This window comes from Indicator indicator, chromosome 22 (assembly GCF_027791375.1).
Source record: "Indicator indicator isolate 239-I01 chromosome 22, UM_Iind_1.1, whole genome shotgun sequence".
NCBI lineage: Eukaryota > Metazoa > Chordata > Aves > Piciformes > Indicatoridae > Indicator > Indicator indicator.
Window position 1 is genome coordinate 7,405,051 of NC_072031.1, and position 16,374 is coordinate 7,421,424.

Genomic DNA, 16,374 nt, shown 5'->3' on the forward strand with positions numbered 1-16,374 from the left:
TCCTGTGTGACCTGCCCTAGGTGATCCTGCTTTGGCAGGGGTGTTGGACAAGATGATCTCCAGAAGTCCCTTCTGACCTCACCATTCTGTGATTCTATGACTGACCTCCCCCAACAAAAGGCAGAATTCTGAGTAGCAGCAAACAGCTACAAGCTGTCCTGAGGGTGACAGCAAAGCAGCTCAGGATGAAGCAGGAACTCCAAAAGAGTGGGACTGAGCTAGTAAAGAGCTGACCCAGCTGTGAGGAGCTCCTGGGGGAGCTGGGCTGCCGCAGCCATGTGCCAGGGGAGGATGTGGTGCTGCAGCAGCAACTCCTGTCGTAGAATGGGTTGGGTTGGAGGGGACCTTAAAGATCATCCATAGGCAGGGACACCTCCCACTAGACCAGGTCACTCAAGGCCCTGTCCAGCCTGGCCTTGAACACCTCCAGGGAGGGGACATCCATGACCTCCCTGGGCAACCTGTTCCAGTGTCTCCCCACCCTCACTGCAAAGAATTTCTTCCTAATCTCCAGTCTAAGTCTGCTGTTCTTAAGCTTCATTCCATCCCCTCTCCTATCACTACAAGCTCTTTAAAAGTCCCTCCACAGCTTTCTTGTAGCCACCTTCAGGTACTGAAAGGCTGCTCTGAGATCTCCTCAGAGTCCTAGCAGGATCCCAAGCCTCTGTTCCAGGCTGGGATCCCACCAGAGAGAACTTCAGGTTCCTCACAGGCAAAATGAGCAGGTTCCTATTTCAGCTGGACAAAGTAAACTGGCCCTGCTCCTTCCAGCAGGGCTGTCCCACTTTGCACTCCTTGCAGGAGAGGAGCCAAGTGACTGGTGAAAATAACCCTATTAAGGCATGCAAAATAGCTTCCACCTGCAAAACCCTCTGAGAGAACTTGCAGCACAGCCTCATTACACCTGAGATAGCCCCAGTGTCACTGGGGTGGCATCCCCCAAGCTCCCCAATACCCTCAAGTTCAGCAGGTGCTGGTCCCCAAACTGTGTGCTCAGATTTGGTCCTTAATGAAGGACCCACCAAAGGCAGCACATGGGGTGGCATTAGGCAGTGTTGATGCCCCAGCCTGTCCTCTGCTTTGGTGTAATGCCACCCATGTAGCACTGGCATCAGCACCAGCAGTGGGTGGATGGTGCCTGATGCCCAGCAGGAAACCACAACTATTCCTGCAGTGTTCTGCCATTCCATGGGAGGGGCCCACCTTCAGAGCATTTTCTGGGATGTGAGAGACTTCAGAGCCTGCAAGCTCTCCTTCACTCCTTCTTCATAGAATCTTTCAGGTTGGAAAAGGCCTCTAAGATCACCAACTCCAAGTTCTAAGCAGTCCCCTTGGGAACCTGTCTGGCCAGAGCCTGTCTGCCAGTGTGCCCATCCCCAGCTCCTTGGCTCTGGGACTGTCACACTCACTATTTTTATTCCTCCCAGGTGGACACTTGCAGCTCCCCTCTGTCCCATTTCTGCAGCCTGCACTTGCTGACAGCCTCCCACCAGCCCAGCCCCCTGGAAACCCAAACTTCATGAGGGCACATGTCCTGTGATGGGCACCAAGTTCACTCAAACAGTCCCATCCCAACCTGGGTGCTGAGACTCACCAACCAATGTGTCTCCTCAAACAGGGCAGCAGTGGTGGCTCCAGCCCCAGTGGGACCTGGAGAAACCAGCTCTTAAGTTTGTCCAGAGCTGGGAATGAGGGGTCCCCAGTGCTCACTCTATCACACCCTCTGCACCGTGCAGCCCCCCAAGACTCCATCATCACCACCCACCCCTTTGCTGGATCAGTCATGGAGACAAAGCAGACCTAAATGGACTCTTCCCCAGCCCTCCACCCCCAATTTTTTAGCTGACTTTCGCTCAACTCCCCGCCAAGAGCCCATGCCAGTGCAGGTTGGTAACAGGGCTGCACCAGAGCCAGGAGGCAAGGTCCAAGGTGCCCACAGATGAGACCAGCATCAGAGACATTGTGGGGATGGAACAGGAGGTTCTCCTGGCACACCCAAGGCCATGGGAATGCGGCAGGAGACTCTCCTGACACACCCAAGGCCACACATGCCGCGCAGGGAGCCGAGACCTTACCGAAAATGCCTGGAGAAACTCCGGTCCTTTCCCATTTGTCAGGGCGTGGTGGGAACAAAAGAGAGATGCTTCAGATCCTCATGCAGCTGAGTCCCAGCCTCGGCTCACGCCCACGACATGGCCGGATCCAACAACCAAACTCTGCGCCAGCCGGTGCCCCCCCTGCCACTTGGCACCCCTGCGGTGCCCAGGGACCACGGCCAGATGGGCAAACTCTACCTGGGCTCAGCCCCTGCCTCCCTTTGCCTTCCTCTCTTTGCCACGCTCTCAATCCTGGCCAGAGGTTTATCATCTACCCAACACCTCCTTCTTTTAGCAATTGGGTTTTAGTGCCTGCTCTGCCCTCCCTGCTCCAGCTCTGCTCTCCCTACTCCAGTCCACCTCCAGCTCTTCTCCAGCTCTGCCCTCCCTGATCCAGCTCTAACCTCCCTGATCAAGTTCTGCTCTAGCTCTTCTCCAGCTCTACCCCTCTTGCTCCAGCTCTACCCTTATTGCTCCAGCTCTACCCTTCTTGCTCCAGCTCTTCCCTCCCTGATCCAGTTCTGCTCCTGCTCTTCTCCAGTTCTAACCTCCTTGCTCCAGCTCTAACCTCCCTGCTCTCCTTTCCCTGCTCTAGCTCTAACCTTCCTGCTTCAGCTCTGCCCCAGTTCTGCCCCAGCTCTGCCCCTGCTCGCAGCCACCAAGCCTCTCTCTTCCCCTAAAACCCGCAGCCGCTGTAATTTCCAGCTGGAAGAATCTGGTAGCAGAAAAGGAGGGCACACAGCTCGGCGCTGAACTCCGGGGGGATGCCTCCCTGGTGCTAATTAGTTGACTTCTAAAGTGCTTCTGTTTAAATTACAAGCTGCTGTAATGGGTGAGAAACCTTAAAGGCAAACGGCGTTGGTGGGTGTGTGGCTGCTGGGTGCAGGTGGAGCCAGCCAGGCTGGACCTGGACCAGGACCAGGATCAGAGGGATGGGCTCAAACCCAGACATGGAGCACCAGCTACCCACAGAGTAACACAGGATAGAAGATAAAAACAGCATCTTTCATCTCAAACCCACCATCTTTAAACACAGCCCTGGTGTTTGATGAAGAGGATGTGAAGCTTTCCCAGGGCTGCCAACATCAGACACAATCTGCGGGTAGCAAAGGAAGGAAGAATGAAAAATGGATGATTTAGCCCCAAAACAACTCATAGAGACAAGACCTTGAGTCTGTCAGTTGTGCAGAAAAACACATCCCAGGGTGGATTTAAAACACTGAGCTGTGTGGATTAGATGTGAGCTGTGCTGTGCAGTCACCAGTCTGGAGTGGCACCTGTGCCCTGGCAGCAGGCCACCACTCTAAAATTCACACCCTTTGGGGTGAGAAAACTCATGTACAGCTTTACCCACCCAAGGAGGTTTCTGCTCAGGAACCCAGAGAGACAATTCCCACTCCAATCTACCTGTGTGCATGGGTAGGGGAGTTAGGAGCCTTGTGCTGGCCTGACAACCCTGGGGGGAACATGGCACCACCAAGTCCCTGTGCACGAGCAGGACCTGCTCCATCCTGGCAGCAGGCATTGGCCTGGGATATCCACGGGGCTGTTATCCCATTATCCCTAGGAGTGGGGAGGCTATAATCACTCATCTGGCTGCAGATGTTCTGCAGATGTGACCATTCATTAAATAGGAATGAGGGTGCTTTTCCATCTGCCAGTGCAGACATGGTGGGATGCAGTGGCCATGCACTGGGGTCAGGAGCCCCTCACAGCCCTTTCCTGGCCACTCTGCTCATTCCCAGGGACAGCCCAAAAACCCCAGCCCACACAGCAGCTTTGGGGGAGGGTCACCCTCTCGTGACACATCCCTGCACCAGCTCCAGTAAGGATTGATTAATTTTCTGCCAGTAGGAGCAATACAGTACCAGAGCCCATGTCTGGCTGGGGGGTCACCTTCCTCATCATCAGCCACAGCCTCATGGCGCTCTCACCTCTCCCAAAGCCAATGTCCCTGTGCCCAAACCACATTGTGCACCAAGAAATGGTGGCTTTGTGCTTCCCCTGGAAGGAACAGGCCAAGGACATGGAGAGCTACAAAGAACCCCCCAGAAAGGCTTTTTCTGCAGCTTCCAGCTTGCCCACCATCACCAAGTAGACACCGGGGAAGGTGGCCAGGTGGGTGGGTGCAAACATCTACTTGTTGCAGCCTCACCAGCCTCATGGACACCCAGATCCTTCCAGCACATGTGGGACCCTAACAGCCATTGTAACAGAGAGAAATGGGGCCACCAGCAGCTCCTGGGCACCTCATGCCCCACATCAGCACCCCACATCAGCCCTAGGAATGGGGACTTGTGTCACACTCCACCTTCTGGAGCCACAGAGAGCAGTGGACCTCTGCTGAGGTCCTGTCCCCAACCTGCACAAACACAGCTTACTGGAACACTCAGCCCAAGTAACCATTTCCCAACCTGAAAGTGAGGGTTCAGTGGTGGGATGCAGGGAGAGCAGGTTGATTTAATCAGCATCACAGCCATCGTTTGATTCATCACAAGGAATTAATCTCCTAACAGGAGATTTACCACCAAAGCATTTTGGTCATGACCTATTTGAACCCAGCCAATAAAAAAGGAACTCTGCTCCCAATTCTTTTCACTGATGGCATGGTTTGTTTTTTGTGGTTTTTTTTCTTTTTTTCCCTGCTGCCCTAATTCCTTTTTTCTTTTTCCTTTTTTTCTTCTTTTTGGGAGGGGGTGGTGGGGTGCAGCTAAACATATGTTGGGCTATCAGATTAGGGATTTTTTAAACAGAGAACAAACCAGGACTGCTTTCCCTTCATTATCATCCCTGTGGATTCATGGTGGGTCTGCCCTGACCATGGGCAGGAGGACAATGTCCATGGGCAGTGTGGAGAGCCAGGAAGGGAATTTTTACAGGGTTTGTAGTTACAGGACAAGAGACAATGACTTTGAGCTGGAAGAGGGGAGATTGAGACTGGAGGTTAGGAAGAAATTCTTTACCGTGAGGGTGATGAAACACTGGAACAGGTTGCCCAGGATGGTCATGGATGCCCTCTTCCTGAAGATGTTCAAAACCAAGTTGGATCAGGCCTTGAGAAACTTGGTCTAGTGAAAGGTGTTCCTGCCCATGTCAGGGGGGGTGGAACTGGATGATCTTTAAGGCCCCTTCCAACCCAAACCATTCTAGGACTCTATGAATCAGGCAGCAGCCAGAGCAATGCAGGTTGGGGAGGGGGAAGGCAGGGGGAGGCAGGGTCATCCATGCTGCAAGCTGCATTGCACCTGAGGGAGCTGGAAAGCTTCCCCCAGCCCTAGAGGAGTGGGTATGGGAGGGGTGGGGGATGGCCGTGGGGAAGCAGCACAATCCATAGTATATAAATCCTGGTGGCTAAAATGAAATTTCTTATCCAGAGACAGTCACAGATGGCTGGAGTGTTTTAATACGGGGACATGCCAAGTGCTTTTATTGCCACGACAAACAAAAGCTGAGACAACTAGATTGTGTTTGCAGCATTATTAAAATGAACTGGGTGGAATTTCTGCCATAATAAGGGAACCCCTGATGGGCAGCGATTTTCTCTTTTCCAGGGATCAAAAGAGGCTGCAATCAGAGCAGTTGTTCCCCACCGAGAGCCAGGACCTCCAGGTTATCCCCAGGGAACAGTGGCTGGTTGAGAAGCACCTGGACCATAACCAAAGCAGCAAAGCACCAAACTACCCCTCACACATGAAGCTGAACCCACGACAATGACCTAAAGGAGATCCAGGGCAGCACGTAGCATCCTAAACAGCCGCAGGGTTATCACCTAAGGAATTAACACGGCCAAGGGGGAGAGGCTAGGCGGGCTCCGGAGCACATCCCCCAGCTCAGGTCCCCGTTAATGCAATGCTGTCCCCTGTAAGCATCACCAGTGATGTGTCATGCACCAGGGCAGTGGGGAGGGGGTGGATCTGAGTTCCCATCACTCCCCAATTCCACCCCAAACAGAGATTTTGAACCGAAATGCTTCTGCCGGCAGCTGGTGCAAAGCTGGCACGGGCAAACCTGGTGATGGCACTGCCGGGGGCGGGGGAGAGGGGGGGCACACAGTGTAAAAAGCAGTGGCAGCTGGCACGCAGTGGGGTGCAAGTACTAAATCCTGTGCAAGGTGAGAATCCCCCTGTCCTGCCCAGCTCCCAGGGTGACTTGAGCTGGGTTCCCCAAGGTGAGGATCCCCTTTGTCCTGCTCAGCTCTGGGTGACCCCAGAGCCCAGGGGAAAACTGGCAGCCTCTGTGCCAGCACTGCAGAGAGCCTGGGTGCAGAGCCAGCACCATTCTTCTGCCCTGGTTTGGAAACAGCTCCAAAAGCAGAGCAATGCTGAGAGGCTCCTGGGACCCCAACCTGCCCAAAATAACCTCCTCCCCTCCCCACACCAGAGTCAGGCACACACAGCCCAGCATGGCACAGGGAGCAGAAGAGCCAAACCCCCCAGTTCCCCTGGGATTCAGCCAGGCTCTGGTATTTGCAGAGCTGGAGCAACACCGAAACAGATTCCCCTCTCCCTGAGCCCCTGACAAGAGCAGCCACGGCGGGATATGGGTGCTAAGAGTTAATTAACTTCTAGCACATCTCGTTTTGGCAGTGCCAGGGTTTGCTGGATCCCAGAATTAAGCTGTTTTCAAGCTGTTCTCCTCCCAGCCCCTCTTGGCCCCCCAGGCAAGGTCAGTTCATTACTCACCCGAGACAGCTCATCCTTCCCCCTCGCCGCTGGATCTCATCCTTCCTGAGCTGAACTAAGGGTGTCCACTTTTCCTACAGACACAGCAGCCATATGGGCAGGGGATGGAAATGGGGAGGAACCAGCACGGCACGTGCGTTTATCCCTGCTATCCACAACCAAAGGGATGAGGAAAATGTCAGCAAATTAAAATCTGCAGGAGCTTAATTCTGGGCAAATGGGATGAAATCCATTGGAGCTAAAAAAAATGAAAACAAACAAACAACAAAACAAAAACCCAAAACCAAAACCAAAGCAAACAACAGTCCAAAACTGAAAAAAGCCCAGCTGGAGGAGAGAGGAGAAGAGGTTTCTGCGGAGCCAGGTCGATCCGTGTGCTGAGTTGGGGGGTCTTGGGTTACTCTGTGCTGCAGCACCTTGCTGGGAGCACATTAAACCCTGGGGGAGCCAGGAAGGGGACAGGCAGGGGAGGGAGGACAGCCAGCAGCAGCAGGGGCCTGAAAATAAATACAGCTGGTGCAGAGGGAAGATCCAATCAGGCTAGAGCCAGGGTCAGCAGCAGACAGGGATGTACTGGTTGCCTGGTTCTGCATGGTGGTGGCTACACAGTCACCCATGGTGGGCTACCACCAGAGACCCCCTGGTAGGGTACCACTATGGACCACATGGTAGCGCTTGGACAGCTTGCCTGAGGCTGTCAGCCAAAGTGAGTGTGAGAAGCCATTGCTGGCATCACTTTCACCATCACCCCGGCATCCTCTCCCAGTCCCTGGCTGATGGGCACAGATATTACTCAGAGGGATGAGGATCATCCCAGCCCTTCTGAGGGCCCTTCACCTCTGGGCTTTATAGGGTAGGAGGCATGGGCAAACTCATGGTATGTGGGTGTGTGGGATTGCACCCATCTTGGGTAAAAAAGAGCCCCACAGGGACATCTGGGCTGGCTGGTACCTGTGTAGTCCCACAGGGTTGGTCCTGCAGAAGAAGCCCCAAGATGCTCATGGGGTCAGCTCAGATGGGCCCTGTTCACCAAATTGCCCCAGCACACATCATTCTCTGGGGCTGGCTCCACTGTGCCCCAGGGATGGTGAGACATCCACACCAGGACCCCATCCAACGCTCTAGGCTTAGCGTAGAGTGGCTGGAAAATTGCCTGGCAGAAAAGGAGCCAGGGGTGTTGGTTGACAACACCTAAAGATGAGCCAGGGAGTGCCCAGGTGGCCAAGAAGGCCACCAGCATCCTGGCCTGGATCAGCAACAGTGTGGCCAGCAGGACCAGAGCAGGGATTGTCCTCCTGCACTCAACCCTGGTGAAGCCACACCTTGAATCCTAGGTTCAGTTTTGGGGTTCTCACTCCAAGAAGGACATTGAGAGGCTGGAGGAGGTCCAAAGAAGGGCAACAAAGCTGGTGAAGGGTCTGGAGAACAGGGATGGTAAGGAGCAGCTGAGGGAACTGGGCTTGTTCAGCCTGGAGAAAAGGAGGCTGAGGGGAGACCTCATTGCTGTCTACAACTCCCTGAAAGGAGGTTGGAGTGAGGTGGGAGTTGGCCTCTTCTAACAAAGTACAACCAACAGAACAAGAGGAAATGGCTTGAAATTGTGCTAGGGGAGGTTCAGGTTGGCTCTTAGGAAAAATTTCTTTGCTGCAAGAGTGGTCAGACTTTGGAACAGGCTGCCCAGGGAGGTGGTGGAGTCACCATCTCTGTCAGTGTTCAAGGAACATGGTGGGCATGGCACCTGGGGACAGGGTTTAATGGCCATGGTGGTGGTGGGTTGATAGTTGGACTCCATGATCTTAGAGGCCTTTTCCAACCCAAACAATTCCATGATTCTAACGCTGGGGCCAGCGCCGGAGCCAGGATTCCCCCTTTACACAACTACCCCAGCACCCTGTAACCCCAGAGCACCCTGAAGCCCCTCCCCCACCTTGCAATCAGCTACTCAAAGCTCTTGCCCAGCAGCAAACCCATCCGGTGGGCGACCCCGTGGGTAAGCAGCTGGTACCATGCACGGTAGCACCCACCAAGCTGCCTCCCCTTCCCAGCACCCTCACAGCTGCTGGTCTCCAAAGTATCTTTTTTTCTCTTTTTTCCCTATTTTCTTGACTCCATTTCATTAAAGCTCAGACACCAAACCTTTTCCTTGAGCTAAATATTTCATTTCCAATAAACCCAGATGAGCTGCCTGATTTTCGGTGCCTCATGCCCCAGCCCTGGCACTGACCTTTAACACAGGGCTGGGCATGGGGTGGGCACAGAATTTGCCTCTGTTCTTGAGGGGCTGTAACAGGGCACTGACCCATGACATCACAGGGCTGGGCATGGATTGGCCTTGGAATTTGGCTCTGTTCTTGGGGGGCTGTAACATGGCACTGCCCCATGGCATCACAGGGTTGTGTATGGAAAAAGCTCTGCACTGCACTGGAGGGATAGTGGCACCAGGTCCAGCCATGCTCTCCTCCACTGATGTGGGGGTCACTGGGATGGGGACACATGGGGGGAACTTGCTGTTATCCTCACAGAGGAGTTTGGGTCTGGAGGAGAATTTGGATACCTTCAAATCCCCTCTAGGGGGTGAAAGAATCCCATAAGATTCCCCAAGGATGAAGATAAAGGAGGTGCCCAAGGTGTGCAGGGCATTTCCATGGATCTCACTGGGGAGAAGATTTTTCCTGAATTGTGAGTGGTGGTTTTGGGTGTTTGTGGAGTGGGACTAGTTTGGGGTGATGGCTCAGGGGGTGACAGTGCCATCCATGCCAGTATCAGCTGTTTGCAGGTTGGGTCCCTCTGGGACATACAGCATGAGCAGGACAGCCTGGACACGGGCACCCAGTCAAGGTAGGGAGCTGCTGGTCACCTCCACCCCCTGGCTCTGCAGGAGTCTGTGCCCATCTCCACTCAGGTATGGGGTGTCCTGAGTGCCCCACAGGCAGCTGTGGCAGAGCAGAGGGTTGCTGCATGGCAAAGGACACTGACCCGCTCTCGACACGCTCCCCACCACCAGACCCATGAGTCCCCAGCCCAGGGCCATTGTTCTGGTGACTGCAAGATCTGCAATCCCTCTGATTACAGCAGGAACTGGAAAGCTGGACCCAGAGCAGGGCCAGATGGAGACCTGATTCCCTAATGGCCATCGTCTCAGCCTGGCTGTAATCCCCACCACGTGTCCATGTGCCAGCACCAGCCCATGGTGCCAGCCCACACAGCACAACCAGCTGCACACCCATGGCACAAGAGGTTCCCGGGGGCGCTGAGCCCAAGCAGAGCACTGCCAGAACATCCCAGGATGTGTGACCACAGCCCTGGCACCTCAGGATGCCAGGCCAGTACAGGGCTGGAGGGAGCCCCTGGACCTGGCAAGACCCATCTCAGCAGCTCTGGCTGCCCATGCCAACTCCTTGCTTGCCACCAAGTTCTGCCTTGCAGAGCTTGGTTTGTTTGCTGGTCAGGTTCTTGGAGAACCACTTGCCCTTCTGCAGCTAATCCCATCTCCCTTTGAAACAAAGGCCACACCCCATGCTGTGGAAGGAGGTGTCACCATGGGGCTGCTGGCCACCACATCCCAGGGGCTGGTATGGTGCCAGTGACTACCACACCTCACAGGGATGGGGACAGCCAGCAACTGATAAAGTGCCAGTGAACGCCACACCTGGCAGGTGCAGGTCCCCTTGCCCCACACTGGTCAGGACAGCCACAGAGGCTCAGCTTCTCCTTGGAAACAGGGTTGGCATCATCCCCACAGGAACCGTCTGACCCACTCTTGAACCCTCACCACCACCAGGCAGCTGGATGCCAGTGGGTTTGTGGCCAGCACAGCAGCATGGGGGTTCCTGGCACCCTGTACCTGATGTTGTCAATCAGATGCTGGTGGGACTCCTGGGTGAGGACCATGCAGAGGGCATAGGCCAAGTACTCCACCTTCCGCTCTGCTGCGTACTGCTTCAGGATGGTGAACACCTTCTCCTTGACCTCTGGCTGGTCACCAAGGATGTCATCCACCTACATCATGGGAGCCAGGAAAGAAGAGGGAGGGGACGTTGAGCTGAGGAGTAGTTAACTGTGGGTGCAGAAAATGTGTCCATCTTATCACAGCCAACTAGAAGGGAACCCAATGGGGAGGAAGAAGAGACTTCAACCATCAACCCATCACACAGCACCACTGGACCTTCACACACATCCCTGGTGGTGCTGTTCTGTGTGCTGACAATATTGCCCCTCACAGCAGCATGACCCCAAACCCCCAGACTCTCCTGGGACACAACCAAGAGAAGCTCCAGCACAGACCTGGAGCATCAGTCTGGAGCCTTCCTGGCAGAGAACACCACAATGGGCTTTTGGAGGGATTTATGCCTCTCATCACACCCTGATCCTGCCAGGCACCATCCACCTGCCTTTAGCTCTGGGAGGCTGCAGGGAAGTGAGCAGAGGGAGCATGGACATGAGCACCAGCCCTGGAAACAGCAGCACCTTCAGCCATCCCCTCCTAGCTAATTAGCACCCAGCCAATTACCCTGCATAAGACCCTCCTCATTAGCCTCTTCCTAGGCCAGAGGACTGCCCCTCACCCCGAGGCTGTGCTGGGTGGTGGGTACTGGGTGCTGGTACCGTGCCCCTAGCCCAGCTGGGTGCAGCAGACTTCCTGGGACCATCCTGAGCTGGTTTGTGCTGGCAGCAGGTTTCACTGCTTCCCCCCAGCCCTGCATAGGGAAGGGCAGGGACATTTCTTCCAGGTGCATGCCCCACCTGGCAGGTCCCCAGGGAGGGATGGCACCACCACCAAGATTCACCCCAGTACCAACCCTGTGAGTGCTGCTGGGTTTGCACAGCCTTTGTGCTGGCACCAGGGAGGGGGCACCCTGGCAGCAGCAGCACTTCAAGGTTAGCAAATCTGGGGCAGCCAAGGCAGCTGTGTCCCCTGGGCAGATCCGTTTGCTTCCCAGTCCTGAGGTCCAGTGCAGAAATGACAAATTCGTGGTGTTCCTGGTGGGATGTGCTGTTATATGTTTGCCTGAGCTGAGACTGCAGGGCTCGGCAGGCGGGAACAGGCTGCCACCCCCCATGTCACTGCAGTCCCCAGCCTGTCCCTGAGCATGCAGGGGGCAAGAGGATATGTTGACCTGGAACTGGGAGCCCGATCACCTCCATCACTCTCTGGAGATGCCCTCAGGTTGCTGGGATGTTCATCTGGCACAACTGAGCTGTCATGGCCCTGTTCCAGTCCTGCCCCACTGCCACCAGTTCAGCCACTGGTCTGTCTACCAGGTGAGCGTGATTCCAACAGGGCTCTGCCAAATGGTTGAGGGTAGGAAAAGCCTCCATACCTCAGGTTTGTGAGTGATCTGTGGGCAGTGCTGACACAAAATGTGAGATACCAGCCTCCTCTGGCCTTCCAATCTTCTGGTAGGTGGGCAGGAGCTTGTGGCACTGGTACCAGTAGCACCCACCAGAGCTCAGCTTCCAGGTAAATGAGGAGGGAAAGCCCCTTGCTGGGTTTTATTATTTTCTGCAGCACGTAAAAACAATTGAAGTCACTTAAAACACCTGCACCATTAACTCCCTTTGGAAAGACCTTTGCCAACCAAGTCGTGTGCCAGGAGCCAGTGGCATGTGTGCCCTGCAAACTTGCTTCTGCCCAGGCTGGCCAGGGTCACATCTTGGGTGGCTTTTCTGGGCAGGAAGGGAAGTGGCAGAGTTGCTGCTGCGAGCATGCACTGCTGGACTGGGAATCATGGAATCCTAGAATGGTTTGGGTTGGAAAGGACCTTAAAGATCATCTAGTTCCAACCTCCTTGCCATGGGCAGGGACAGCTCCCACTAGGACCAGGTTGCTCGAGGCCTCATCCAACCTGGCCTTGAACATTTCCAGGGATGGAGCATCCACAGCTTCTCTGGCAGGCGGTTGGCAGAGGAGCTTCTGCAGGAAGCCTGCAGCACCACGAGCAGCTTGCTGGCTTCTAGAGTGCTCTCCTGTGATCATCCAGGAAATGCTGGCTTGGTGTAATGCAATTTGCCAAGATGGAGGCAGGGTGGAACAACCTCTCATACCTCTGCTAATCTCCTGGAGTCAGCAGGTATCCTTTCCTCACATGATGAATCCCAATCTCAGTGCCTCTTTGTGCATCTTTAATGCAGAAGTTGGCTGAGTAGATTGGGCTGGTACCCATGGATCTCTTGTTCCTTTATTAACTTGGGATCAAGAAAAACACAAGTCTGCTTATTCTCATAACAGTGTTTTAAAAGGCTACTTTGAAATGGAAATGAGAAAGATTTAAAAAACCCACCAGGATCAAATTTAGAATTAGCAGGAGGTGATGTGTTTGGCAAACTCCCCACCAGGCAGCCTTCAGGAGCACAATGAAGATGTAATCACATCAGTGTGTTCCCTTTGCAGCAAAAGCAGAGCTGAAATGTCTGCAGGATTGCATGTCCAAACTTTGGAGGGATACCCAGACACACAGCAGGGAGGATGAGCCAACAACATGCACTGGCAGCCTCAAAAGCCAAGCATGTCCTGGGCTTCATCAAAAGCAGCTTGGCCAGCAGGTCAAGGGAGGTGATTCTAACCTTTTACTCTGCTCTGGAGAGATCCCACCTGGAGCACTGCGTCCAGCTCTGGTGCCCCCAGTACAAGACCAGAGGTCTATTGGAGAGGGTCCAGAGGAGGCCACAAGGATAATCAGAGGGCTGGAGCACCTTCCCTATGGGGATAGGCTGAGGAAGTTGGGTCTGTTCAACCTGGAGAAGAGAAGGTTCCAGGGAGACCTTAGAGCAGCCTTCCAGTACATGAAGGGGGCTACAGGAAACCTGGGGGAGGACAACTTTTGATAAGGGCCTGTGGTGATAGGAAGAGGAGGAATGGTTTGAAACTAGAGCAGAGGAGACTGAGATCGGACATTAGGAAGTTCTTTACTGTAAGGGTGGTGAGACACTGAAACAGGTTTCCCAGAGAAGTTATGGACACCAGAAGTGTTTAAGATCTGGTTGGATGAGGCCTTGAGCAAACTGGTCTAGTGGAAGGCATCCCTGCCCATGGCAAGAGAGTTGGAACTAGATGATCTTTAAGGTCCCTTCCAACACAAACCATTCTATGATTCTATGATCTGCCCCTATGGGTTTCCTCATGCTCTTGTGGTGAAAAGGGCTCATCTCCCAGAGTATATCCAGGCTCTTTGAAGCATCCATCCGTCCATCCTCCCACTGACTTTTGAAATGCAGGTGATTATCAGACCCCATCTCTGGGGCGGTGAACTTCTGAATCAGCTCCTGGGATCAGGCCAGGAGCATCCTCCCATCCAAGTAGGCTACAGAGGCTGAATGTGGGGAAACCCCAAACCAGTTAGTGAAGGTGTTCCCAGAGCTCCGTCACTCACCCCAGGCCCCAGGCTCACCTCTTGGCTGAATTCCTGTGCTTTCTGCCTCCTCTCCTGCCGCACGGCATCAGCGCTGGCCACAGGGTCCCACGTGTTGGGCCCACGCTGCGGGCGCAGCAGCCCCAACCGCAGAGACCGCTCGTGGCAGGACCCCACCAGGGCAGCCACCACCTCTGGCACCATCACTGGCGTCCCATTGACTTCTAATATGAAATCCCCTGGCTCCATCCCACAGGCGGCAGCAGGTGACTGAGGGCTGACGCTGGCCACTTGCGGGGGGCTGCTGCTCGCCAGCTCGAAGCCAAAGCCTCCCCGTGGGGCAGGGGGCAGGTCAGCAAGCTGCAGGCGGGACACCACCCCAATGCTGGGGGGCACGTTGCTGCAGCTCCTGGCCAGCCCCAGCAGTGCCTCACAGCCCAAGGAGGACACAGGTTGACCCTCGATCTCCAGCACCTCATCACCCGGCCGTAGACCTGCGGCTGCTGCACTGCTGCCCTCCTGCACCCAGATGATGTAGCATGGACCAGTTCCACTGATCTTGAAACCAAAGGCATCAGGCCAGCCCTGGTTGGTTGCTGGCATGGCTGCAACTGGAAAAGAAGGAGGGGGAAAAAGGAGGTGAGATGTGGTTTCCATCCTTAATGTCAGCTCCAGGAGAATCACGGTATCACAGAATCATTTAGGCTGGAGAAGACCTTTATGATCATCAAGTTAGCCCAGCACTGCCAGGTCACCACTAAACCATGGCCCTCAGCACCACATCTGCACAGCTTTGAAACCCCTCCAGGGATGCAGACTCCACCACTGTCCCAGGGAAGCCTGGGCCAGGCCTTGACAACCTTTGTGGGGAAGAAATTGTTCCTCAGGTCTAACCTAAACCACCCTGGGGCAAATTGAAGCTTTTTCCTCTTATCCTGTCACTTGTTCCTTGGGAGAAGAGACCAACCCCCACCCCACTCCAACCTCCTTTCAGGGAGTTGTAGAGAGCCAGAAGGTCTCTCCTCAGCCTCCTTTTCTCCAGGCTGAACAACCCTAGTTTCATCAGCTGTCCCTCACAAGAGTTGTGCTCTAGACCTTTCAGCAGCTGCATAATTGCCATGTGGATCCCATCAGGGGTGGGAGTTCTAGTCTGTGTTGTGTCCCCTGACCATGGGGAAGGACACTTTCCCTTTATATTTAAAAAAAAAATAGGGTTTCTTCTTCTCTTGGATGGCAGTAGCAGCAGCATGACCAATGAAGAAGCTGTGTTAGCTGGAAAGGTCTGGGCTACACTGACACTCAGAACATGGCCTTGCTGGCACCTTCCTAACCCTCAGACGAGCATTTGGGCACCTGCTCATGTTTATTTGTCTAGCAAAATGATTATTTCATTTCCCTGGCATGTTACATTAATGAACACATCATCTAATGACTTAGGACAACCTTATTTTAATCAGCCATTCCCAAAACTGAATATTTTAGCAGTTTGCAGCTGCAAAATTCCTGCAGATTCATTAAAACTTCCCAGATCCTCTCAGCTCTCCCAGGAGTATTTCTGTCTGCCTTTATAGTATTAACCTCCTCACAGCATCCTGAAATACAAAGAAAATGATTTTCAAAGGACTTGGTTGTGATTCCTTTGAAGAACTAAGATCAGCTCCATGGATGCTCAAGGAGAACCAGGACACATCAGCCCTGACCATCTGCAGGAGTTGTCTTTGCCCAAGGTAAATCAGAGCAGCTGATCCACACAGCTCGCTGGGATGTCCTTTCAACTCTGCTGATGTGCCTGTTTCATCCTCTGACACTTGCTAACATCATTCACGTGTAGATTTTCTCTTCCTTTGATCTGAGTTGTCTGTGAAGATGTTTTTCTCTCCCAAGTTTATTCCACCTCTGTTACTGCACACGTATTAAGCACTTAAAAATCGAAACAAAACCCCTTTTACCCAGGCAGATGATCTTACAGAGACCAGGAGAGCTCAGAATCACACAAGAAAACATCCTCACAAATGCACCTTGAGTTTTGGGCTCCTCAGATCAAAACAAATCTCAAGCACAGAGCCCAGCAGCAGCCTAAAGCCAGCTTTTTGGTGCATCTCCCTCCCCAGCCAAAGACATTTCTTCTGCTCCTTTGGGAAATCTTGCCCAAAATCCATTAGGACTGAAAATATTGTTTAATAGCCTCCTAGAGGCTATGAAGATGAAAGGAGCTCTTCTCCTGTCCACTATCCACAGAGATAATGC

General features: G+C 53.8%; 1 protein-coding gene across 1 annotated transcript in view; it reads right to left on the reverse strand.

Annotated features, from left to right (window-relative positions):
• The window catches only part of GRID2IP (Grid2 interacting protein), a 32,625-nt gene extending 25,833 nt beyond the window's left edge, over positions 1-6,792 (reverse strand). Inside the window, exon 1 of the mRNA XM_054391054.1 lies at positions 6,779-6,792. Coding sequence (XP_054247029.1) covers positions 6,779-6,792 — 14 coding nt within the window. The remainder of the gene's footprint in view (positions 1-6,778) is intronic.
• Positions 6,793-16,374: the final 9,582 nt, after the last annotated feature.